At 42.4% G+C, this 21,725-nt stretch overlaps 1 protein-coding gene across 3 annotated transcripts in view; it reads left to right on the forward strand.

The window, feature by feature from the left end:
* Nucleotides 1–21,725, forward strand: part of NAP1L4 (nucleosome assembly protein 1 like 4) — a 71,571-nt gene that overhangs the window by 45,870 nt on the left and 3,976 nt on the right. For 2 of the 3 annotated variants that reach the window (XM_075928138.2, XM_075928139.2), the window contains exons 11-14: nucleotides 6,104–6,126; nucleotides 6,476–6,595; nucleotides 8,373–8,402; nucleotides 10,726–10,782. In XM_075928138.2, the coding sequence (XP_075784253.2) occupies nucleotides 6,104–6,126; nucleotides 6,476–6,595; nucleotides 8,373–8,402; nucleotides 10,726–10,782 (230 nt within the window). Of the gene's footprint in view, nucleotides 1–6,103; nucleotides 6,127–6,475; nucleotides 6,596–8,372; nucleotides 8,403–10,725; nucleotides 10,783–12,037; nucleotides 12,076–21,725 lie in introns of all 3 variants that reach the window. The other variant, XM_089778667.1, reaches the window with a different exon arrangement.

Consider the following 21,725-nt stretch of genomic DNA (forward strand, 5'->3'; position numbering starts at 1 on the left):
TCTTTCTTTCCCGATTGTTCCTTTCCACAGGTTTGTCTCATCCACCATGTGCATTGAAATCCTCGTGAAGAATGATCTTATCTTCTTTAGGGGTCTCCGATTAAAATGGTTTCCAGCTGAGAATAGAAATCTTCCTTTACATCCTCATCGGCATCAATTGTTGGTGCTTAGGCGCACTCAATAGTTATGTGTTGGTTTTTGGTGAGCCTTAATCAGAGTGTTACAAGCCACTCATTAATGCCACTCTTCAACTGGCACCTTGAAGAGGAACTTTACAAGCTTGTTCTTCATAGCAAACCCCACTCCATACAATTGAGGTTCATCCAAAGATTTTCCCTTCCAGAAGTAAGTGTATTTTCCTTTCTCCTCCTTCACCTGTCCTTCTTCAGCTCTTCTAGTTTCAGACAAGACAGCAAAATCGATGTTAAACCGATTCCACTCATAAGCAATGATAGCTGTACGTTTCTCTGGTCAGTCACTGTTTGAGTTGTCCATCAGGATATGCATGTTCTAGGTTCTTAAGTTGAAAAGTTTTATGTTTTTGACCACTGAGGTGGTGGTTCCGCTGGATGCGGCATACAGCCAATAGGAAAAAGGCAAGACTATTTTAAGGGCAACTTTTCTAGCCCCCTCCTTGTAGGGTGTGAGCAGAGTGAGTCCTAAGGAGGATTGCTCAGTACTGGGTGCAGCTGCCGAGATGCTCGATCTGCCTCCGTCCTTGAGCAAGATGACTGAATCGCAAACCCATTGCCTGTCTCAGTCTGTGACTAGGAACTTCCAAATCTCACTGTCCTATTCTGTCACCACCGGACTTTTAACTTGGGCAAGTGTTTTCCCAAAAACTGGAAGATGCCTGTGCGGGATCTCTTCTAAAGTGGGGATATTGGTGCACAACAGTCACCACGCTGTCCTGGACAGATAGAGGGCTTGAAACCAATGTCATGGACACCACGATGATTGGAAATCTATCTGCTGTAGCCTTCATCTGCCTTCACAGCCATTGTAACATTACACAACAGTTTCACCTTTATTATGCAGTTATCCTATGTCTACTCTACTGTTGAGGACTTCTTGGATCATGCTTTGTCTGGAACCTCACCCTTGGACTGTTCTGCCATGGGTGACTCTAAGGGAATACATGACTCCAGGCAGGGTCGCGCTCAGGGCCATTGGAACACGCAAGCTTCACCATTTCAAGGTGATGGTACATGGATAGTTTGTTTCTGGAGCAAAAAATGCTTGCATACAGAATGTCTGTAAATATGTTTCCAGGCAGAGATAAATTTAGATATAGTGGTGATTAACTACTTGCATCATACAGGATTTCATCTTGGTTTGTTGAAGTCATTATGAACAAAGACATTAGTGACAAAAGTTTAGATTGTGATAAAGAGCAGTATGCTGGCGTGCTCACCACATGCAAGTGAGAATTGATTTGCATCAAGTTGTCACTCAGTGGGAAAGTGAGCTAGTGCATCATCTGTTCTTTGTGTGTAGTCTATTAAATAACCAGTCTCTGCATTTCTGAAACACGGGCACCTTATGCCCTGATTCTTCAGAGAACTCTTAGGGTATGTCTAAACTACATGACTCTGGCGACCCAACATAGGGAAATGAAGCAGCAATTTAAATAATTGCCGCTTCATTTCAATTTAAATGGCTGCTGCGCTGTGCCAATCAGCTGTTTGTTGGCTAAGCGTGCTAGTCTGGATGCTCCGCGGTCAACATCAAAGGCATTTGTCGACCTCCCCGGTATGCCTCGTGGGATGAGGTTTACTGAGGAGGTCGACAAATGCCTTGATGTCGACCATGGAGCGTCCAGACTAGTGTGCTGAGCCGACAGTCAGCTGATCGGCACAGCGCGGCAGTCATTTAAATTTAAATGAAGCGGCAATTATTTAAATCGCTGCTTTATTTCCCTATGCCGGGTAGCCTAATCTACATGCCTCTGTCGCCGGAGGCATGTAGTCTAGACATATCCATGCTGTCCTTCAGAGAGGTTCTAATGAATGTAGTATTACAGCCTTAATTTGTAGTTAATATCAGTATATAATATTTCTCTTTCCCTAAATCTGCTAGGCACTTGAAAAACATGATTTTTCCAGTACTGCTGTAACAAATTTAAGCTCCTCTACTTTGGCAATTTTGATTGCAGAGATAAAATATGGATGGTGTTAGTTGAAAGGTGTATATCTTGGCTCTGTATATGCCTACATACTCAATGTTCTTTCTACAAAGGTGACACTTCTCTGTGCAAACATCTTGATGTGACCGTGTAAGAATGGCAGTGGAGGAATTTAAATTTAATTATTGTATATCTTCGTTATAGTATGGTATTTTATCCTTTAATCTACAAAAGACCATAGGAATTGCAGCCTATAGTGTGGTGTGTAGCGACCTTCAAATCGAATTTAACCTGGATTCAGTTTAGGCCTTATCTATACTAGTTTTGTCAACATGAGTTACGCAGACTATCAAAAACCAGTATAACTACATTGCTTCTGCATGTTCACACAATGCTCCTTCTCTTGGTGCTCTAGCATTAGCAGAGAGCAGTGCATGAGTATAGCTGTTCCACTGTGCTGCTCGCCACTTTCTGCAGCTAGGAATGGATCGCAGTGCATCCTGGAGGCAGGCTCAACATCCCACGATGCAGTTTTTCTGTCCCATCATTCCGTGGGCTTCCAACTTCATTTCACAGCATTTTTCAGCAGCTCCTGTTTACTGTGTGCTTACCATGTCTGAAAGGATGGATCCTACTATCTACTCTTGTGGTCATGTTATGAATACATTGCAGCTGGTCATGCAGTATATCATGAGAACCAAATAGGAACAAGAATCAGAGGTACTTTACATATTATGTGCCATGAGGGGAAAAAACAACAGATTACTTTTGGCATTCACAGAGCTACTGTATGTGGTAGACAGTTTCTATCATAGTGGACAGTTGATTTTGGGCTCAGGAAAACAAGCACTGAGTGATGAGATTGCATTGCTATGCAGGTCTAGGATGAAGAGCAGTACCTGTAGACCAGGGAACTGTGTGCAGAGCTCACCCCAGCACTGCAGAGCAAGGCACCAAAATGAGAGCTGTTGTCTTGGTGGAGAAGTACGTATCAATTGCTGTGTGTAAGCTGGCCATTCTAGACTGCTACTGATGGGTCACAAATCAATTTGGTCTCAGGAAGCAGTCTGTTGGGGCTGAGTTTCTTTGAGAGTTATTGCATTCTGCTACAAAGGATCATGACTCTTGGTGATGTGCAAGAAATAGTGGATGGGTTTATAGCAATGGGACTCACTAATTACAGTGTTAGATGTCATACACATCCCAATTTTAGCCCTGATCATCTTGTGACAGTAGCTTTTGTGGAAAGGAGCGCTTCTCTGATATTGCAGGTGCTTGTGGATTGCCGTGGCAATCAACTGACATCAACACAGGGTAATTTAGGAAGGTACATATCTCCTGCATCTTCATGAACCCTAGTTCCTAGATAGAGAAAGCTGCAAACAGGAAGTTTCTTTCCAGACTAGAAGATTCCCAGCAGTGGCTGTTTAAATGCCTGTAGTGATCATGGGAGAGGCCTTTCAGTAGGGCTGATCAGGTAAAGAATGAATGTATAATGTGCCTTTGGAGATTGAAAGCATGCTGCTGCTGCCTTTATGGCAGGCTAGACATATGAGAGAAAAATATTCCTATGGTCATAGCAGCCTTACTCCTGGGGGAGTTATGCACCACTGTGTGTGTGCATATGTCCTAGGCTGTGCATATTTTTTTCAAAATTTTACCACAAAATAGCTTTTGCTGAAAAGTTTCTGCAGCTCTACCTTTTGCCCATAAGAGGGCACTGTGGCATTAGAACACAGCAGCTGCTCCTGGCCAGCGGGTTCTGATAGGGAAGAGGAGACTGCTTTCTCCACACAACCTATCGAGCCAGGTCAGGAGATATGAGAGACAGACAAGACAGCATGGGACTGCTGGAGAGGTGGGGGCGGATCAGAGGGACTCATAAAGGCTAGTGGGAAAGGACAGATTGGGTTAGGGGCTAAACGTGAGCGGGAGGTGCAGGGCCATAGGGAAGGGGATGCATAGCCTACATGGAAGTGGGGGGAGTGGGTGTCTGAGTGCAGGTGGAGGGACACATGGGGACAGGAGCAAATATGCATGACTGAATAGGAGAGGCTAGGGCTCAACCAGGCTCTGTATTGCGGCCATTCCAACCCAGCCGCCCAAAAATCTGTTCTGTACTTTTAACACTCATGTCCAACAACCCTTCAACTTCTTATCGGGCGGCTTCGCAGCAATTGCTTCTTACTTTCTCAACTCCTTTGCTACCCCTGACTTCCCCCAAGACTTTACACTGCTTCTGACAGGTGTGGGAAATACAATTCTGTAGTTTAAATGAACTCTTAAGAGTTCTGTATTAATGTGCTTAGTATAGGGTTGTAAAATAGTTGATTAGTCCATAAGCCTAATAGGTTTATCGGGTAGTTGAGTCGACTACTTGCTTTCCCCCTCCCTCCCTTGCTGCCTGTATATCAGAGGTGTGGGGTGGAGGGGACAGGAACTGGTGCTGCGGGGAGCCGACTTAAAAGCCTGTTCCTCCGCCCCCAGTGCCATATCTGCAGTTTGGGGGGGCGGGGGGAGGTGCAGCGGTCAGGGACCCGGCATGAGCTGGGGCTGGGAACTACCCTTGCTACAGCTCCGCAGTTTAAATGTAGTAGGAGCTGGGCTGCCTATGCATCCGGTTCTTATTACATTTAAACTGCAGAGCCGCAGCAGGGCCCCTTATCAACTAAATGTGTAGTCGATACAGTTTGTAAATTACTCACTTCGTAACATCCTTAGCATGTAAAGAATCTGAGAAAACGTTTTCTGAATCTCTTGTTGCCAGTATTGTTACAGACATACTTGCTGACAAGTATTTTGAAATTATTAAAATGATTGAAGCTGGTTTGATGATAGTGTGTTTTGACGGAATAGGCAGAATTTTTAATTTATTGGTGCAGAATTTCCCCAGGAGTATAGCTTCCTGTGTAGTATTCCATAACTGTGGGGAGCACCAATGTGGATTGCGAGGTGGTTGATCTTGAGTAGCCAGATACCAGGCCTAATAGAGAGGTACAACAGGGGGGCTATTTGAATCCATGAGGCTGAGGCAGTATTTTGACAATGAGCTCCATTTGTCTGTTCAATGTCTTTCTGTATAACTCTCTGCCATGCTTTAACTTGCTGCCTTGCATAAAAATGTTGACGATTCTTAACCCAATCATCAAATAGTCACATATACTCTTGTGTATTAATTCCAGCAGCAACCACTGTGTAGGAGACAGATTTGGTTATTTTTCAGAGCATGTGTTTTTATTAAATCCAATTGCATGCATGCACAGAAGACTGGGTGGAAAGGAAGATAACAGTGTAGGTTCTTATGGCTTTGTGTGACTGCTATCATTTTGGAAGCTCTCCAAAGGGGTGGAGCGAATGGGGTACCAAGAGAGATGGAGAAATTGCAAGAAATTTGTAGGAGGAGTTAGGGAGGCTGCTGCAGGAGCTGAGAGCACATGAATTCTTTTAGTGTGATTAGGGACTTCAACATCTGTTAGCTCCTCTATCACTGTTATCTGAACCTGACCTATTACAATTTACTCTCAGCTCTCCTTTTCTCCTGCCTGTTAGGATTTTTCAAGTCTTTTTCCATGCCCTGCATTCTTGGTTTTTGGCCTCTGAGAATTGGAGCACCTCTGAAAATGTGTTCCTTGCTCTTCCTTTTTTGCTTCCTTATCTGTTGGCAAAGCAGAGTTCTGTCAGCAGAAGGAGCATTGCAGTGTGTACATCTTCACGTTTGTTGACAAAAGCTAAGTTTTGTAGACAAAACTCTAGTGTAGATGAGGTCTTAGACTGAAAAGGATTTTTTTTCCTTTCAGTAAGGCTAACAGTACCTAGCACTTGCAGGCCTTACAGTAGAATTGTAACAAACAGTAATCCACACAACACTTGTATGAATAGAAACCACTTCATAGCACATTTTGCAAGCTTGAACAACCAGACGGGCTGAGTTTTTCAAAGTGCTACATGAAATTATTTTTTTCCTCTTTCTATTTGTAGTGTCTGGGGATGGAGAGTCGTTGGTAAGTCTCTTAACAAAATTTGAAATCTTTTTACTATATTTGTCCAAAAGTTCCCTTTTTGGGTTTTACTCAAATGAATACATCAGTTATGTGCAGATTTCTCCATTGGTCTGATTCGTAAGCAAAAAATTGAGCTACAGCTTGATTTTTTTTAACGTACTTTCATCGTTGCCCCCTGCGCTTTCCCCAACAGCTCTGTTCTTTATCATCCTCATTATTTCTATTACAACAGCCCTTTTTTGGTCAAGTTGGCCACAGCACATCTCTGAACCATGATGAATAGCACTATGTCTGCATTGTGTTGAACTTCCAGAGCTGTTCTCTAAAATCAAATGAACTTGCTTTACAGGATGAAGATTCAGAGTTTACTTTAGCTACAGACTTTGAAATTGGGCACTTCTTCCGTGAAAGGATAGTTCCTCGTGCTGTGCTTTATTTCACTGGTGAAGCAATAGAGGATGATGATAACGTATGTATGTTGCTTTCTTGCCTTGTATGTCTTTATCTACTTGTGACTGAACTATTAAATACCATTACTTTTCCAAGTGAAACAAACAGAATATTGGTTTTTCTTTGAGTGGGAATAAATGACTCCTCAATCAGATGCACAGAACTCGCTGAATAGGATCACATTAGACCGACTTAAACTTTTTGTTGACGGCCTGGGAATTCTGTGCAAAAGAACCTTCTTTATCTGATTTAAATCACAATATCCTCAATGTAGCCCACAGATCTTATCCAGAAGTACTTTGGGCCATATCTGTGCTTGCTAAAGTATGGTTGTACATTTGATTGGACCTCTGAAGCAATACAGCATCTAGAATTTAGTTTCCTTGAGTGGGCAACTCTCCAACATTTTTTGGAAGAAGCAGGCAATATTAAAGTAGCATTTAAAATACTAGATTGAGGCCTAAGTGACCAAGGATTGTCCTTTTTCAGAATGTGTGTTTCTAAACTGTATTGCCCTTACTAGTTTTTTAGGCCAGTGTTTCTCAAAGTGGGACACAGACCTGCTTTGGGAAAGCTGCTAGCGGGCCCACGCCACTTTGTTTACCTAAAGGCTCCTAGTCGCAGAGCTTCATAGCTCCCATTGGCTCTGGTTCAGAGTTTCTAGTCAAGAGGAACCACAGGAAGCAACATGGCCTGCTTTGGGAAACACTGATTTAGGTAAATAATTTTAAATACTGTTTTGAAATGAGAATTTTTGTCTTCAAACAAAGCCAAAATCAGACTTCTGTTGGATAACTACAGCAGAAAAGAGCACCTGTATACTGCTTAAACTTGCATTAGTATAAATGGTAATAGGGTCCTTTATTTGTAAATTTCTTGATTTTAAATTTCTCCTTAATGCTTCTTGAATGTTCAAAGTTTGTTTTTTAAAAAGTACATTCTTCAGGAATCAAATATGTATTTATTCTTGAGTTTACTTTGTAATTTAAAAATTTAGGTCTTGTGGCTCTTCCTTTGCTTAAACTTATATTTTCTCTGTCAATGTAGTTTCTAATGATTATATCCCAATCATTGTCCTGCTGAGTTTGAGGCAAGTTGTGAGTGAAACTGCATATCTTACTGCAGGTTGAACCTCTCTAGTCTGGCACACTCAGGACCTGATTGGTGCCGAACCAGAGAATTTGCCAAACCCTTGTAGGTCAGTATTGTCTAGCAACATTACCAAGACTTCCATTACTTACTGTGCTCTTGGAAGACATTTGGGGTAAATTAGTGTTCTGTGCTGTTATTTAACTCTGAGAGCCAGGACTGATGGTTGTAAACAAACTTTATGGGACCACATCCAAGATAAGTGGACATCCTGTTAATTAAAATAATACGGGACCCACAAATGTTGCTGGGTCAGAATGTGCTGGACTAGAAGTTCAACCTATAGTAGTGACATGTCTTAAACTATATTCTAGATTTGGTGTTATCTTTTTTTCTCGGTATTAGAGTAAATGGCTATGGTCATGGAGGCAGAATTATTTAGAAGTTTCAGTGTGTGGGAGAATGGGATAAATTAGGAGTTATGAGACATTGGTTATAGAATTATGTTGTCACCAATTCTGTAGGACTTTAAGCAATTTACTTAGTTCTGTGTATCCCCATCCATAGGAATATGGCATTAACTCTTTAGAAGGTAAATTAAGCATTTATTATTTGAAGGGCACTCTTAAATTCTTGAATTTGTTATGCCTATTGTAGCTAATTGCATAAAACATTCTGAAAGTTAAAGGTTTTACTTTTCTTTTTAGTTTGAAGAAGGAGAGGAAGGAGAAGAGGAGGTGAGATGTCTATTATGTCTATTGAAGATCACTAATCCATATTCTCTTTTCTGAAACAAGTATCTAGCCCCATGAGAGACAAACTAGGGATGTCTGTATTTCATGGTGCCATGTTTGTACTCTACAAAATAGTTACAGGGTATTAATGTTAAGCAGCTGTTAAATCTCTATAGATTATATTTTTGCCATAAGTATATTCTATAAAAGCACACATTCTAATTACATACAGGAACTCAAAGCTGTATTATCTAACTACAGTTACAACTCTTTAATATCTAACAAAGTAGTAATATATTGTTGCTTCCATTTTTTAACCATAACTTAATGTTGAAATTATTTTGTGGGCAGATATAAAAATTGCATTACTCTAAAAAAAACTTTGTCTGCCTGTTTACCAAGATAAACCTTGAGCTGGAAGGAAGGCTAAAGAGAAATACAATCCTAGTAAAGGTTGAACCTCTTTAGTCCGGCACCCTTGGGACCCGACAGGAGCTGAACCAGAGAGTTTGCCAAATCATGGGAAGTCATTATTGTCTAGCAACATTACCAACACTTCTAAGGTTACATCTACACTGCAGTGCTATTTTGGAATACCGGAGTATCCCGAAATAGCTATCCCACACCTTCACAGTGAGCCCACTATTTTGGGCCCACTCTTCCGACCTCATTCTACGAGGAGTAAGGGATGTTTGGCAGTGTAGACACTGCCAAATGACTAAATAAGCTATTTCGAAACAGCGTAAAAAATAAAATACGCAATTTGCATAGCTCAAATTACATATCTTATTTCGAGTTACAGTGCAGTGTAGACACACGCCCTAATAGCCCAGTAAGCAGTGAAAGACATTTAGGAGTAAATTAGAGCTAAATAACAGCACAGAACCCTGGGAGCCAAGACTGGGGGCAGTAAACAAACTTTATGGGACTGCGGGGAAACTTGGTCAAACCCATAAGTGAACATACAGCTAACTAAAATCATGCCTGACCACAGATGTTGCTGTACCAAAGAGTGTTGAACTAGAGAGGTTCAACCTGTAACGTATTGGAGTGACATGGAATCAGTGAACTAACTATTCTAGGGGACAGGCCTGGTCCTCTCAAAATAAATACACCCTTTTTAACAGGATTTATTATAAAGGTTTTAATTAGGTTCACAGTTCTGTAGTAAGGCTACCACTGAAAAATTTTGTTACTGGAGCACAAACATAGTGATAGCTCCATACAAAATGTCTGAGCTAAAATGAATATAAAAACAACACTGGGGACAAATCAATGCCTTTCATAGATATTGACTATTTGAATGTTGTCTTTTTCACTATGACACGTTTGAAAATAATTTTCAAACAAGATGCCATGGTAATATTATCTAATCAAGTACTAGAATGCAGAACATCTCCATAGACTGGTGACCTCCTTTGATCTGGCAGGTCACATAATGATGCTTCCTTTTCACTTGCTTTCACTGGAGTCCTAGGTTTTTTGCAGTGAAAAGCATTAACTCTTGTAAAGGCAAATGAGAGATGGGGATGTTAAAATGCGTGCATTTTTGTAAATGTGTAACTGACATTTTCAGCGGTTACATGTGGTGGTAGTGATGGAGGCAGAGCTGGTGCTCGTGGGCAGCTCCCACCTGCTCCCCTCCCTCCTTTCCACACTGCCGGAGCTGCCATGCATGGGGAGCCAGCTTAAAAGCTGGTTCCCCATGTGCACCAGCTCCTACCTCTTCTCCTGTGTTGCTGCCTCTGATACAGAGGCAGAGTGTAAGGATGGGGGGCTGCAGGTAACCATGAGGATTAATCGATGAGCCCTTGCTCATTGGTTAACAGTGTACATGAGTACAGGTTCGCATCCTTAATGAGAGAGAGCTAGCTCTGTCTGCCTACATCAAGACACTATAACTTAAAGTCAAGCATGTGCAAGAGGAGGAACGAAGTATCCAGATGTAGTAAAAAAGCATGTGCATGGGACTATTCAGAGAAATGAATGAGATAAGGATTGAAATGGAAGCGCAACAGATCCACTTTCTGTTTTTTCCAGAAATACAAAACTCAGAATTGTGTTACAATGCATCTTTTTAAATTGCTTTTTCTGTGTAATTGCCATAAGTTCCATAGGGATGTTACATTCAGATCCACATAGACAGTTTGAGACTTTCTGGACCAGATGACCTGTTGTCTAGTTTAACCCAAGTAGATGAATTTTGACAGTTAAAACATGTAGGAATGCAGTAGTAGATACTGACTGTATAGTTGGTTTTGTGCACTGTAAGTGGTTGCTTTTAACTGATTTTAATTCTTGTCAGTTTCTCTTCTTTTTATCATAGGAATTGGAAGGTGAAGAGGAGGGAGAGGAAGAGGATGATACAGAAGGTGATCCTAAGGTTAGTTTTGTTTGGGTGTATATATATATACCTGTAGTACATTAGAATTGTACAAACTGTAACTGTGAACAACATATCTGGGTACTATGTTATGCTTGTTCTTTTCATTCTTGTTCTTTGTATTTCTCAAATATTTCACAATTTATATTGTGAAGAGAATTAACTTCTGAACTGCAGTTTTCTTAAATATTTTCTTGACATTATAAATCACATAAGTAATTAATTAACTTTCTCACTTTATTTCACTGGGGAGCAGAAGCAATATGTTTCCCACTTCCCTATATAAAATTAAAGGTGAATGTTTAAATATTTGCAAATAAACCAATTTACAGGCTGTGTAGGTAGAAATCTTATACCAGCTTGAAGTAATGAGGTGTTAATGTCTGTTTGACAAGTCTATTTGGTAGTTCTATCTACTTGTCTCCTGTAGTAATACTACTCCTTTCTTTGTGGTTGCCTTACTGAATCCTACATACTGCCATGTCATTGTGTTTAACCAGAAAAAAAGATGAGAGTACAAAATATATAGCTTAGTTTAAAATTCAGTGAGAAACGGGCACTGCTCCCCCTATCAGTTTTCAGCCATCATTCCATCTCTAGAACTAAAGTTAATGAAGAGGGGGAGGAGACTGTACTATTCATTTTGCTATTAAGGTAGCATCTTTCTATTTCTTTAATGGCTGTAAGTGTATAAAATTTGCAGTACATGCAATTTAAGATCATGGTACTGATACACAAAGCCTTGCAACATTTCATAATATGCACATTATTCTATTAAATGCTTTTAGTCTGTATGTCAGGAATCAATCCTGTCTCTTGTAAAAAGCAATAGTAAGTATTAAGACATCTGTATTCCTGATTAAATTCTTTGTTTCAACAGGGAAAGAGTAGCACTTGCAGAAACAATATTTCACACTTGCTTTTTTCGTGTCTGTTTCTAAATAGAGTAGTTGTAGCTTGAGACTAATGATGGGTGAGCTGAGAATTAGATAATATTAGTTCTGGAGTAATGGTGTCAAAGATACTTGATGGGAGGGATGTAGTAAATCATACCAGTTACTGTATTCTTAATTACAGTAGCCATACACATTTGCAGTGAGGTAGGTCTGTATTCAGTAGCATGACCTGTGGAGTGTGGTATTCTGTAGAACTATGTCTTAAGCTATTGGAACATTGTGGTTGTTGACTCCTGTATAATTTTATACATTTCCCTTTCTTTCTTGCTGACAGTTCCTTTCAATTTTTTTCCATTTAGGTGTAATTTAAGTCTGTTTATCATTCATACATTTCTAGGTAAGGTGGAATTCCATTCATACCTAACTTCCAAGCTTCCAATGTGTAGCCCATGCAATGTGGTTTGTTAATAGCTACCTTTCTGATTAAAAATAAATAAATAGAGGAAACTAAGGTTTTAGCCCTCAATTGCAGTTCAGGAAAGTGTAGAGAGGAATATCTGTGGGCGGATACCCATGAATCATATCATTAGAATGGATTTGTATTTAGAGCATCTCCTTGCCTCTCTGTTGTAAATTATGATTACATTAAAACACTCCAAGATATTAGTATATACTGAATGTATATAATTTGTGTCGTAAGAGAACGTGTTATCTTTGAAACTTGCCACGAAGGTGGTTTTTCTTGTATCTGGATTTAAACTGTGTCCTTCTTTTTAATGTGACTTTTTTTTTTTCATTGATCTGTGTTTACAACACAGTTGCAAATTCTCTCCTTTAGTTTGCTCCTTCTCTCCACTCTGGTTGAAACTCTCCTCATGAATCACAGATTCAGAATAATTCAAATTCTTATATGTAATTGATCTTTGCTATCTGAGTCAGCCACTTACTTCTCCAGGAGGTCGTCTTCTTCCTTGGGCTTCTGTGATTCTTACTCCTCTTCTGTGTGGCTTTCATTGTATTCTTTTTCTCCTGTTCTTCATTGTTCCCTTCTCCCTCATCCTGAGTGATCTTGTCTGCTCACATAAGATTTTCTTAAGTCTGCCTGTTTCCCCTCTTTTTCCTACAGCTTGTTCCTTTGTAATTGCTTCATGATCAGGGCCCGCCGAACCGCAGCGAGCCCTGCTCGCCAGCCGTGCTGTCTGGCGATCTGCGCATGTGCAGATCGCCCGAATCCGGCTCTTTCGGGTTAAATCTACTCGCCGCGAGCGAGTAGATTGTATTATTTGTTGAGCCCTGCTCATGATGGTCATGCTGTTTTTCATAACACATGACAAACTGAACTCCTTTTTTTCCTAACCTTCTCCCCACCTCTCTGAATTTGATGACTGATAATTTCATTCTTTCCTATCACTCAACCTCAAGGCTGAGCTTATCTTGTGATTTGTTCGCTACAGATCTAATTATTTTGAAAATCATCCCTCACCTCCACTGCTAAAATGGTCATATTCTCTCATGCTCATCTGGACTCCCCAACTCTTATCTTCCTCCCCTCTCCCCGGTCAGTGGCTCCCCATCTTCCAAAATAAAACTTTTTTGTCCTGATTGGCAAAGCTCCAGTCCTGTCTTTTATGTTCATTTCTCCCAGTTTATTCCCTTCACTTGGCTAACTCTTCTTGCCATCTTCCTTTTTATTCACCCTCTCTTCCCTATGCCTGCAAAGGATTTTGTGAACCAACAATCCTTTCTCTCCTTCTAAATCCAATGTGCCTTATTGTCCACTGACTTCCATTCTTGTTCTGTGTACTCCTCCCTTCTTGTCTTACCTTATTTGCTATATCAGTATCAGAACATGCTTGATTTTCTTGCTTTGATTTGCTTTTTTTTGTTCTCTGCCCACGTGTCCTGTTTGTCTTATTTTGATAGGAAAGTGTTCAGGCAGAATCATATCACTTTTAAACTTGTGTAAAGCATTGTGCAAAGGGTTGGTGTTATGTTAGGTTTAGAAACGCTGTATAAGTAGCCAAGTAGTTGAGTCTTATGACTGATTCGTTGCGTGCCTCGGAGGACCTTTGTCAGCTTACTGGTTGAAGGAGTATGATGTTGACAGGGAAGGCGAGGTAACTGGTTTAATTCAGATAACCAGCATAATTATGTCAGTACTCCAGGTCTGAAGTCTTTTCACTTGAGAGAATGATAGTTGACACTTTGAAGTACTTGCTTGATCTTCAAAGCAACCTTTGCAGAAAACTCCAGTTCTAAGTGGCAAAACTGTTCTGATGGCCTTTGAAAGTGGTCTTCCATATACACCGGAAAACCTTTCAAGAACCTCCTTGCAGGAGGAATACCAGGTAGTTCAATTTAGGGCTTTAATTTGAAATGCTGGGTCCCTGCCACGTGTAGACGCAGGCAGTTAGTCCGGACTTGTACATTTCAAAAAATGGCGACCAGCCGGGAAGATGCAAATCAAGCACGGGATATTTAAATCCCAGGCTTGATTTGCAACTTCGAATGCCTACATTAGCCTCCCTCGTTCGAACTAGGGGGCTAGTGTAGACAGACCCTTACTTTGGCACAATTCCTTTACATATATTCACTGTGAAGCCTTACTTTACAGCTTATTGATTGAGGCTGTAAATATGCTTGCTTTTCCTCCATTCCTTAGGATAGTGATTTGGGTAACACACTGAGGGGATAATAGGATCAGCCAAGATTTGACCTCTTGAGGTGTTACCCTCAATGTTGGGGCAGAGGGTAGGTAGCTAGTTTCCAATTATTGATTAAATGCCTGTTTTTCTTCTGGGTGTTCCTAACTCTGTTCACAAGTATTTAATGCTCGTGAACTTTTGTTGATCCCACCATAGTTGCTGGTTGGGATGTAAAATTTCAATTAATTGGTTAATCGAATAGTCTGTGCAGTTTGCGTCGACTAGTTGATAAGGGCATCTCCACCTTTGAAGAGTAGCAGCAGCCCCGGTGAAAAGGTGAAAGCACTGCAAGGGAGCACAGGGCCAGCGGGGGACTCAAGCAGTCCCCCGCTGGCCCTGTGCTCCACGCAGCGTTTCAAAGCAACAGTGCTTGGAAAGGGTTGTAGTTTTAAAAACATCTAATCTGCCGTGCTTTGGAAGAATGTACAGGAGCCAGGGAAATGGAATGAGCAGTGTCTTGGATCTGTCTTGTTGGGGAGGAGAGGAAAGAACATGCTGTAAACTTGTACAAGTAAAGCAGAGGATCTCTCCATGAACATAGAGCTCAGTGAGTCTACAATATACAAGTCAACATTAAAGCAGCTGATCAACCTATGTCAGCGTAGATGCTATACCCTTGATCCTGCCAATGTAAGTGTCTCCTGCACCATCATGACTCTTGTGGAGATGATGTCAGTATAGTTAGGGCGACGTAGCATCTATGCATACACTGCATTACTTACTTTGACTGTCATTTCTGTCAATTTCATGGCTCCATGTGTTGCCCAGTCCAGGGAGCGAGGAGGTGAATGGGTTAGGGGTCCAGAGGTACAATAAATAGCAGAAAAAGGGGATGGGGAGGGAAAGAGAAGGAAAAAAAATCTTGTCAATTGGTGTCCGTGCTAAATGAGGCTAATAGAGCAGACTGTAAGTGCCCGGAACTTAGCTTTTGATTGCATTAGGGTGTTAAATGTAGTAGCCTATCCAGTTCAGGTCTTTGTTCAAACCTTGATTTATGGTGTCAAATTTGTAAATAAAGGCAAGTTCTCCAGCTTCTCTCTCCAGCTGTTATTTTGAAATTACTTTCTAATAATATCGTCACCTTGTAACGTGCTGAAATGTTTCAGTATGCAGCTAGCCTGTTCTCCTATCATAATCTAACTTTGCCATGATGGAGTAAATTACCCAGTGTCTGTCTGAAGTTGAAAATTGGATCAGAGCTAGCTGACTAAACTGAGCCTGTCCAGACAAGACAGAAGTGATAAGGTGGAAGGAACAGCGCATGGATTCCAAGGCTAGAAGTGATGCTTGTGATCATCTAGTCCAGTGTTTCTCAACCGTTTTTTATAAAGTACCCTTCCCCCCCCCCCCCAAAAAAAAAGTACACCCAGCACCTACAGTTTTCAAACACACACAATCTTTTTCTACCATTGCAACAAATTTGTTTAAACAACTTAATCGTAGCTGGGCGAGCGATGCAATTTTTGAGTGTAAAAGGACAAAAATAATAAAGTGCTGTAAAACTTGAAACAAATTCAGTTTTCTCCAAATTTCAGTTGTTGACGTACCCCCCCAGACTTCTCTCAAGAACCCCTAAGGGTACTCGTTCTGCTAGTTGAGAAACGCTGATCTAGTCCAACCTGCTGTTGAACATAAGCCACAGAACTTCCCCAGAATAATTCCAAAAGCATATCTTTTTGTAAACATCTGCCTTAATTTTAAAATGTCACCAATTTTTCCAGTGGTTAATCATCCTAACTTGCAAATATTTGCCTTATTCCCAGTCAGAATTGGTCTAGCTTCAGATTCCAGTTATTTGATTGGATTATTCTTTTCTACTAGATTGAAGAGCCACTTAGTCCCTGTGTAGATATTTATAGGTCAAGTATGGGAACCTCCAGAACCAGAGGGCCAGATCCAGCCCCCAGCTTAATTTAGCCTGGCTTGTGGCAAGTCTCCACACCACAGGCCAGACGCCCTGAACCTCAGTCCATATCCCTTTCTCTTCCCCCTCTCCCTTACCCTAGCCTGGCCCAGTATACTCCCACCTGGAGTCCTCTTCTGTACCCCCAACCTCTCATCCCTAGCCCCATCCCAGAGCCTATACACACCCCCAATCCTCTGTCCCAACCTGGAGTCCGCGCCGCACCCTGAACTCCTTATTTTTGGCCCAAGCCTCTGTGCCCTCCCCCACAGGGCTCTATTTGGCCCACAACTGACCTTTTTTCTCCGTGTCAGTGACTCTTATAAGAAAAAGGTTCCCTACCCCTGTATACAGTGTATATAGTCAGGTGCCCCTATGTGCCTTTGTTAAACTAACTTGATTCTGCTTAATTGATTCTGCTTCCCCAAGCAAGAAGCAATGGGCTTAAACTGCAGCAAGGGAGGGTTAGGTTGGAAGTTAGGAAAAACTTCCTAACTGTCAGGGTGGTTAAACACTGGAATAAATTGCCCAGGGATGTTTTGGAATCTCGATCTGTGGAGATACTTAAGAGGAGGTTAGATAAATGTCTATCAGGGATGGTCTAGACAGTACTTGGTCCTGCCATGAGGGCAGGGGACTGGACTTGATGACCTCTAGAGGTCCCTTCCAGTCCTAGTATTCTCTGATTCTAAACTAACTTGATTCTGCTTAATGGTAAATCTGACATTAGCAGTTTATTGTTATAATTGCAGTGTTTTACTGGAAAACAATCCAATCCGTTAATATCTTTAGTAATGGAATTTGGATATTATCAACAGTGTGCCACTTATTAGCAACCTTTCCTGAAAGGAAGGTGCTGGGATTTACCTCCTGACTACCGCCTCACAAACATGCCTGTAACCAGTGCTCTGCATTTGCCAGCCATGATTCCTCCTGGTGCTACAGAACAGCAAACCTGCCTGCATGTAGAGGCCATACAGAAAGTAAGCGGCTCCAGGCTGGGAAGGAAGGTTATGGGCAAAGCAGTAACAGGGACAAGTTCTGCAGTTTGTAACAACTTCCCAATTTGAGGGCGTTGTTAGATTCCTAGGCAGCTACTGAATGAAGATCTCTCCATCTGCACCTGACAAGTGCAATTTGGATGGTTTAATGCTATCCATTGTTCTGGATTTCAAGGCTAGACTGGGGTAATGTTCTTTGTGTGGTGCTTCATTTGGAAGGTAAAAGAATATTCCTGTCAGTTTGTGATATGGAGCCTTAACTCTACAGAAAACCACTGGTGCATACTGATTTGTACTGGTGGAGCTCAAGGAGGAAATGCTGAATACTTTGGGTCCTGGTTCTGAGACATCACCTTGCTCCCTGTGTTACTGCAAAGATGTAGAGAGTGAAGGTGGTCAAGTTAAACCAACTCCCATTTTCCTACAGGACGTGTGGGGCCCTCCTGACAGGATATGCTCTATGAAAAGGTGCATTGTCTTGGAACTTCCTTAGTCTAGTTAAAACAAACATGGCTAACCCTCTGAAACTTAGACCCGGATCTGCTAACTTGAATGTGCTATATAAATAACTTTTTCCCCCTTCTGTACTTAGCAACAGTATAGATTTAGAGAGACAGGCAAATAAAGCAATTTACTGTGAAATATTGGGTTTTAGGTAATGTATATGTTGGTTGTATTTAATGGTACGTTTCTGAAAAGTACCAAATATATTTTTGAAAATGGGATTTAAACACCATTATATAAGCTAATTCATTGAAAGTCCAGATGTAGGTGCTTTTCACAACATTACCTAAAGCCCTGTATTCCTGCATATTGAAAAATAAAACTACCCTACAGATTTACAGTGTGATGGAACAGCATTTAGAAAAATATATAGGTTTTAACATGTGAAACTTTTCAGAGGGAGCTTACCATTATGTATGTGATTTCATGTATCTTGTTGAAATTATGCAATAGAATTCAATTTTTTGAATGATTTCTTTATTGCTGTAACGTCGTACAAAACACAGATAATTAAGTTTATTAGGAAATACTCAAGGCTTTTGCCTTCATGAATAAAACTGAAATAAAATAGTGATTTTTTTTCTTATGTCTATTCAATGTGTGTGTACTCACCACATGTATCACGATGCAGGGGAGGGATAGCTCAGCAGTTTGAGCATTAGCCTGCTAAACCCAGGGTTGAGAGTTTAGTCCTTGAGGGGGCCACTTAGGAATCTGGGGCAAATCTGTCCCAGATGGTACTTGGTCCTGTCATGAGGACAGTGGACTGGACATGATGACCCCTCAAGGTCCCTTCCAGTTCTATGAGAGGGGGGTGTGCGTGCGTGTGTGCATACATGCGTACAGGGCTCACCGAGCGGCAGCAAGCCCTGCTTGCCAGCCGCACAGTTCTGCACTCTGCGCATGCGCAAATCGCTCTACAGTGGTTCTTCCAGGGTGTAATCTACTCGCCACAGGCGAGTAGATTACACTATTTGTCGAGCCCTGTATGTGTGTGTCCTATGGCAAGCACCATCCACTCTGTGGTATGGGCGATGGTGGCTGTCTTGTGAGTGGCTACAGGATCAGTGCCGATCAGCAGGGCTAGGAGTGGTGAAGGAGATTCCACCGTGCTATTGGAACCAGGGGTTTTATTCCCACTACTTTCTCATCCCAAAGGCTAGGGGAGGGCAGGGGCGATGTACCCATGCCCATTCTGGACCTCCATGGACTGAAAAGTTACCTGGTGAGGCTCAAGTTCTATATGGTCTCCTTGGTCTCCCTCATTCCCACCCTCTATCTCAAGGATGCTTACTTCCACATTGCCATTTTTGAGGGTCATAGATATTCCCTGCACTTTGTGGTAGATCCAAACAGCTACCAGTTTGCAGTCCTCCTGTTTGGCCTTGTCACAGCCGGTCAGGTTTTTACCAAGTGTATGTTGGTAGTGGCTGCCCACCTCAGGTGACAAAGGATGCAGATCTGCACTTACCTGTATGATTGGCTGGTCAAGCAAGATTCCAACTCCAGTGTTCACATGCATGTGGATCCTCTGCTTCATCTGAGCCACTGTCTCAGCCTGTTGATAAATGCAGACAAGTCACAGTGCTGATTCAATGCATAGAGTTTATAGGAGCAGCACTGAACTCCGCTCTGGCCTGGGCCTTCCTCCCTCCGGACAGGTTTCATGCTTTCTCAGACCTTGTGACCTGCCCATGTACTTCGCCAACCACTACGGCGAAGTATCTTCAGCTACTCAGGCACAAGGTAGCATCTACTTACATAGTCAGATACACCATATGATGCATGTGCTCCCTACAGCAATGGATGGCATCCACCTATACCCTCTCCAGACACACTGGTCCTCGACTGTCTTGCCTGGTGGTTGGACCTTTGCATTGTTATGGCAGGAGTACCATTCCAAGCCTCTCCCCTTTCCCTCAAACTGGTCTCGGACCTGGGCTGGAGAACCCATCTCGTCAATTCCCAGACCAGGGTACATGGACCGCACAGGAAGCGCCCCTCCACGTAAACATCAAAGAGCTATGGGCAGTTTGCAGGGCATGCAAGGTCTTCCTCCCTCACCTGGTGGGAAAGGTGGTTCAGATCTTTATGGACAACATAGCCACAATGGTTTGTGTCAAGTGCTTGGGGGGAGGGGGAAGGTGGGCTGCACATTGCCAAGAAGCAATTTGCCTCTGGGACTTCTGCAGCTTGCACAGCATTCATCTGGAGACCTACCACTTCCCGGGCACAGGAAACCTCTTGGCTGATCAGCTAAGCAGGCAGTTGTCCTCTCACCACAAATAGGCTCTTCATCTACAAGTCCCTGCCATCCTCTTCCGAAAGTAGGGCACTGCCTGGGTGGACCTTTTTGCTACAGCGCACAATGCAGTGTTACAGCTTTTACTCCAGATACTGAGTGGACACGGGGTACCTGGGGGATGCTTTTCTCATCCAGTGGTTGGGTGCCCTGGTCTGTGGGGTTCTCCCCATCCTCTGATCCCACTCCTCCCAGAGTCCTGGGGAAAGTTAAACTGGACAGAACCAGAATCATTGTTGCCTCAGTATTGGTATGCCACTCTGCAGAGCCTTATGGTGTGCCCCCCGTGGCTATTGCTGCTGCTCCTGGACCTGCTCTCTGAGGACTGCGGTCGCCTTCGCCCAGACCTGCCATTGCTCCACCTCACAGTATGGCTGCTCTTCAGCTGATGGCGGAGATGCAAGTCTTGCTGGAAAGCCATAAGCTGTTGAACAGGTCAGACTTATGTAGTCAAGTGGACCCAGTGTTGGGTGTGAACTCGCTAGCGTGGTCTTGCCCCTATTGTGGCTCCCATCCAGACCAGCCTAGATTATCTTCTTCACTTGAAGAAAGAAGGCTTGGTGCTGTCATCCATCAGAATGCACTTGGCAGCAATTTTGGCTTTTTCACTCACCAATCCATGTTTTCCCATGACAAGGTGGTGAGATTTCTCTAAGGCCTTGAGAGGCTCTTCCTGCAATAGGATCTTAATATAGTCCTCTCCAGGCTTTCCGGGCCATTCTTTGAACCAATGGCTATGTGTTTCCTTCTGTGCATGTCCTAGAAGGTGACTTTTCTCGTGGCTTTTACATCAACTAGGAGTCTCTCCCAGTTGCAGGCCTTGACTTCGGAGCCACCATACACTGTCTTCTATAAAGACACGGTGCAGCTGCAACCCAACCCAGCTTTCATATCTAAGGTGTTGTCTGCTTTCCATATGGGTCAGGATATCTTCCTCCCCAAAGCTTCATGCGACCACCAAGAAGCAGTGACTGCATGCCCTGGATGTTTGCCAGGCCCTCCCATTCTATACTGACAGAACCAAGCCATTCTGCAAATTTCCACAGCTGTTTGTTACCTCTGCCAGTAGTTCTTTTTGGCCTGCAGCCCCCCCATTCTCAATGCAAACCTTTTTGAGGACCACCAGCTGTCCACTCCTGATGACAAAATGCCTCCACCTATCTCTAAATATCTTAAATACTACATTATTTGTATTAGGCTACTGGAGCACAAAAACATAAATATGCAGCTACAACATTGAGAGGGGCATATATAACCGGTTTTAAAAAAAGGAAAAGGAATCAATCATTAAATGGATTAAGCGCTTTGACTTTATCATGTTTGCCAAGCTTTGTTTTGAATAAAATCGTAATGTCCAACACACGGTTTTAACATTGTTTTTACCTACGGCACAAGTAGGGAACTTTTGGGGGATCAGGGGCTACTAATCCACAGAAAAATCAGTCTGAGGTCACACAAGTGAGAAGAACACCCCCAAAAAAGTCAACCCTCACTGATGAGGGCCCCAACTGAGACACCTCACTCTCCTGGCACTCCAGCCCCGCAGGGGACAGAGAACCGAAATTCAAGGCTTCCTACAGGCCAGATTAACTCTTCTCTGTTCCTGAGGTTAGTAGATTTTGTGGGCCACTG

The sequence above is a fragment of the Pelodiscus sinensis genome, chromosome 5, assembly GCF_052426305.1.
Source record: "Pelodiscus sinensis isolate ZL-2025 chromosome 5, ASM5242630v1, whole genome shotgun sequence".
NCBI lineage: Eukaryota > Metazoa > Chordata > Testudines > Trionychidae > Pelodiscus > Pelodiscus sinensis.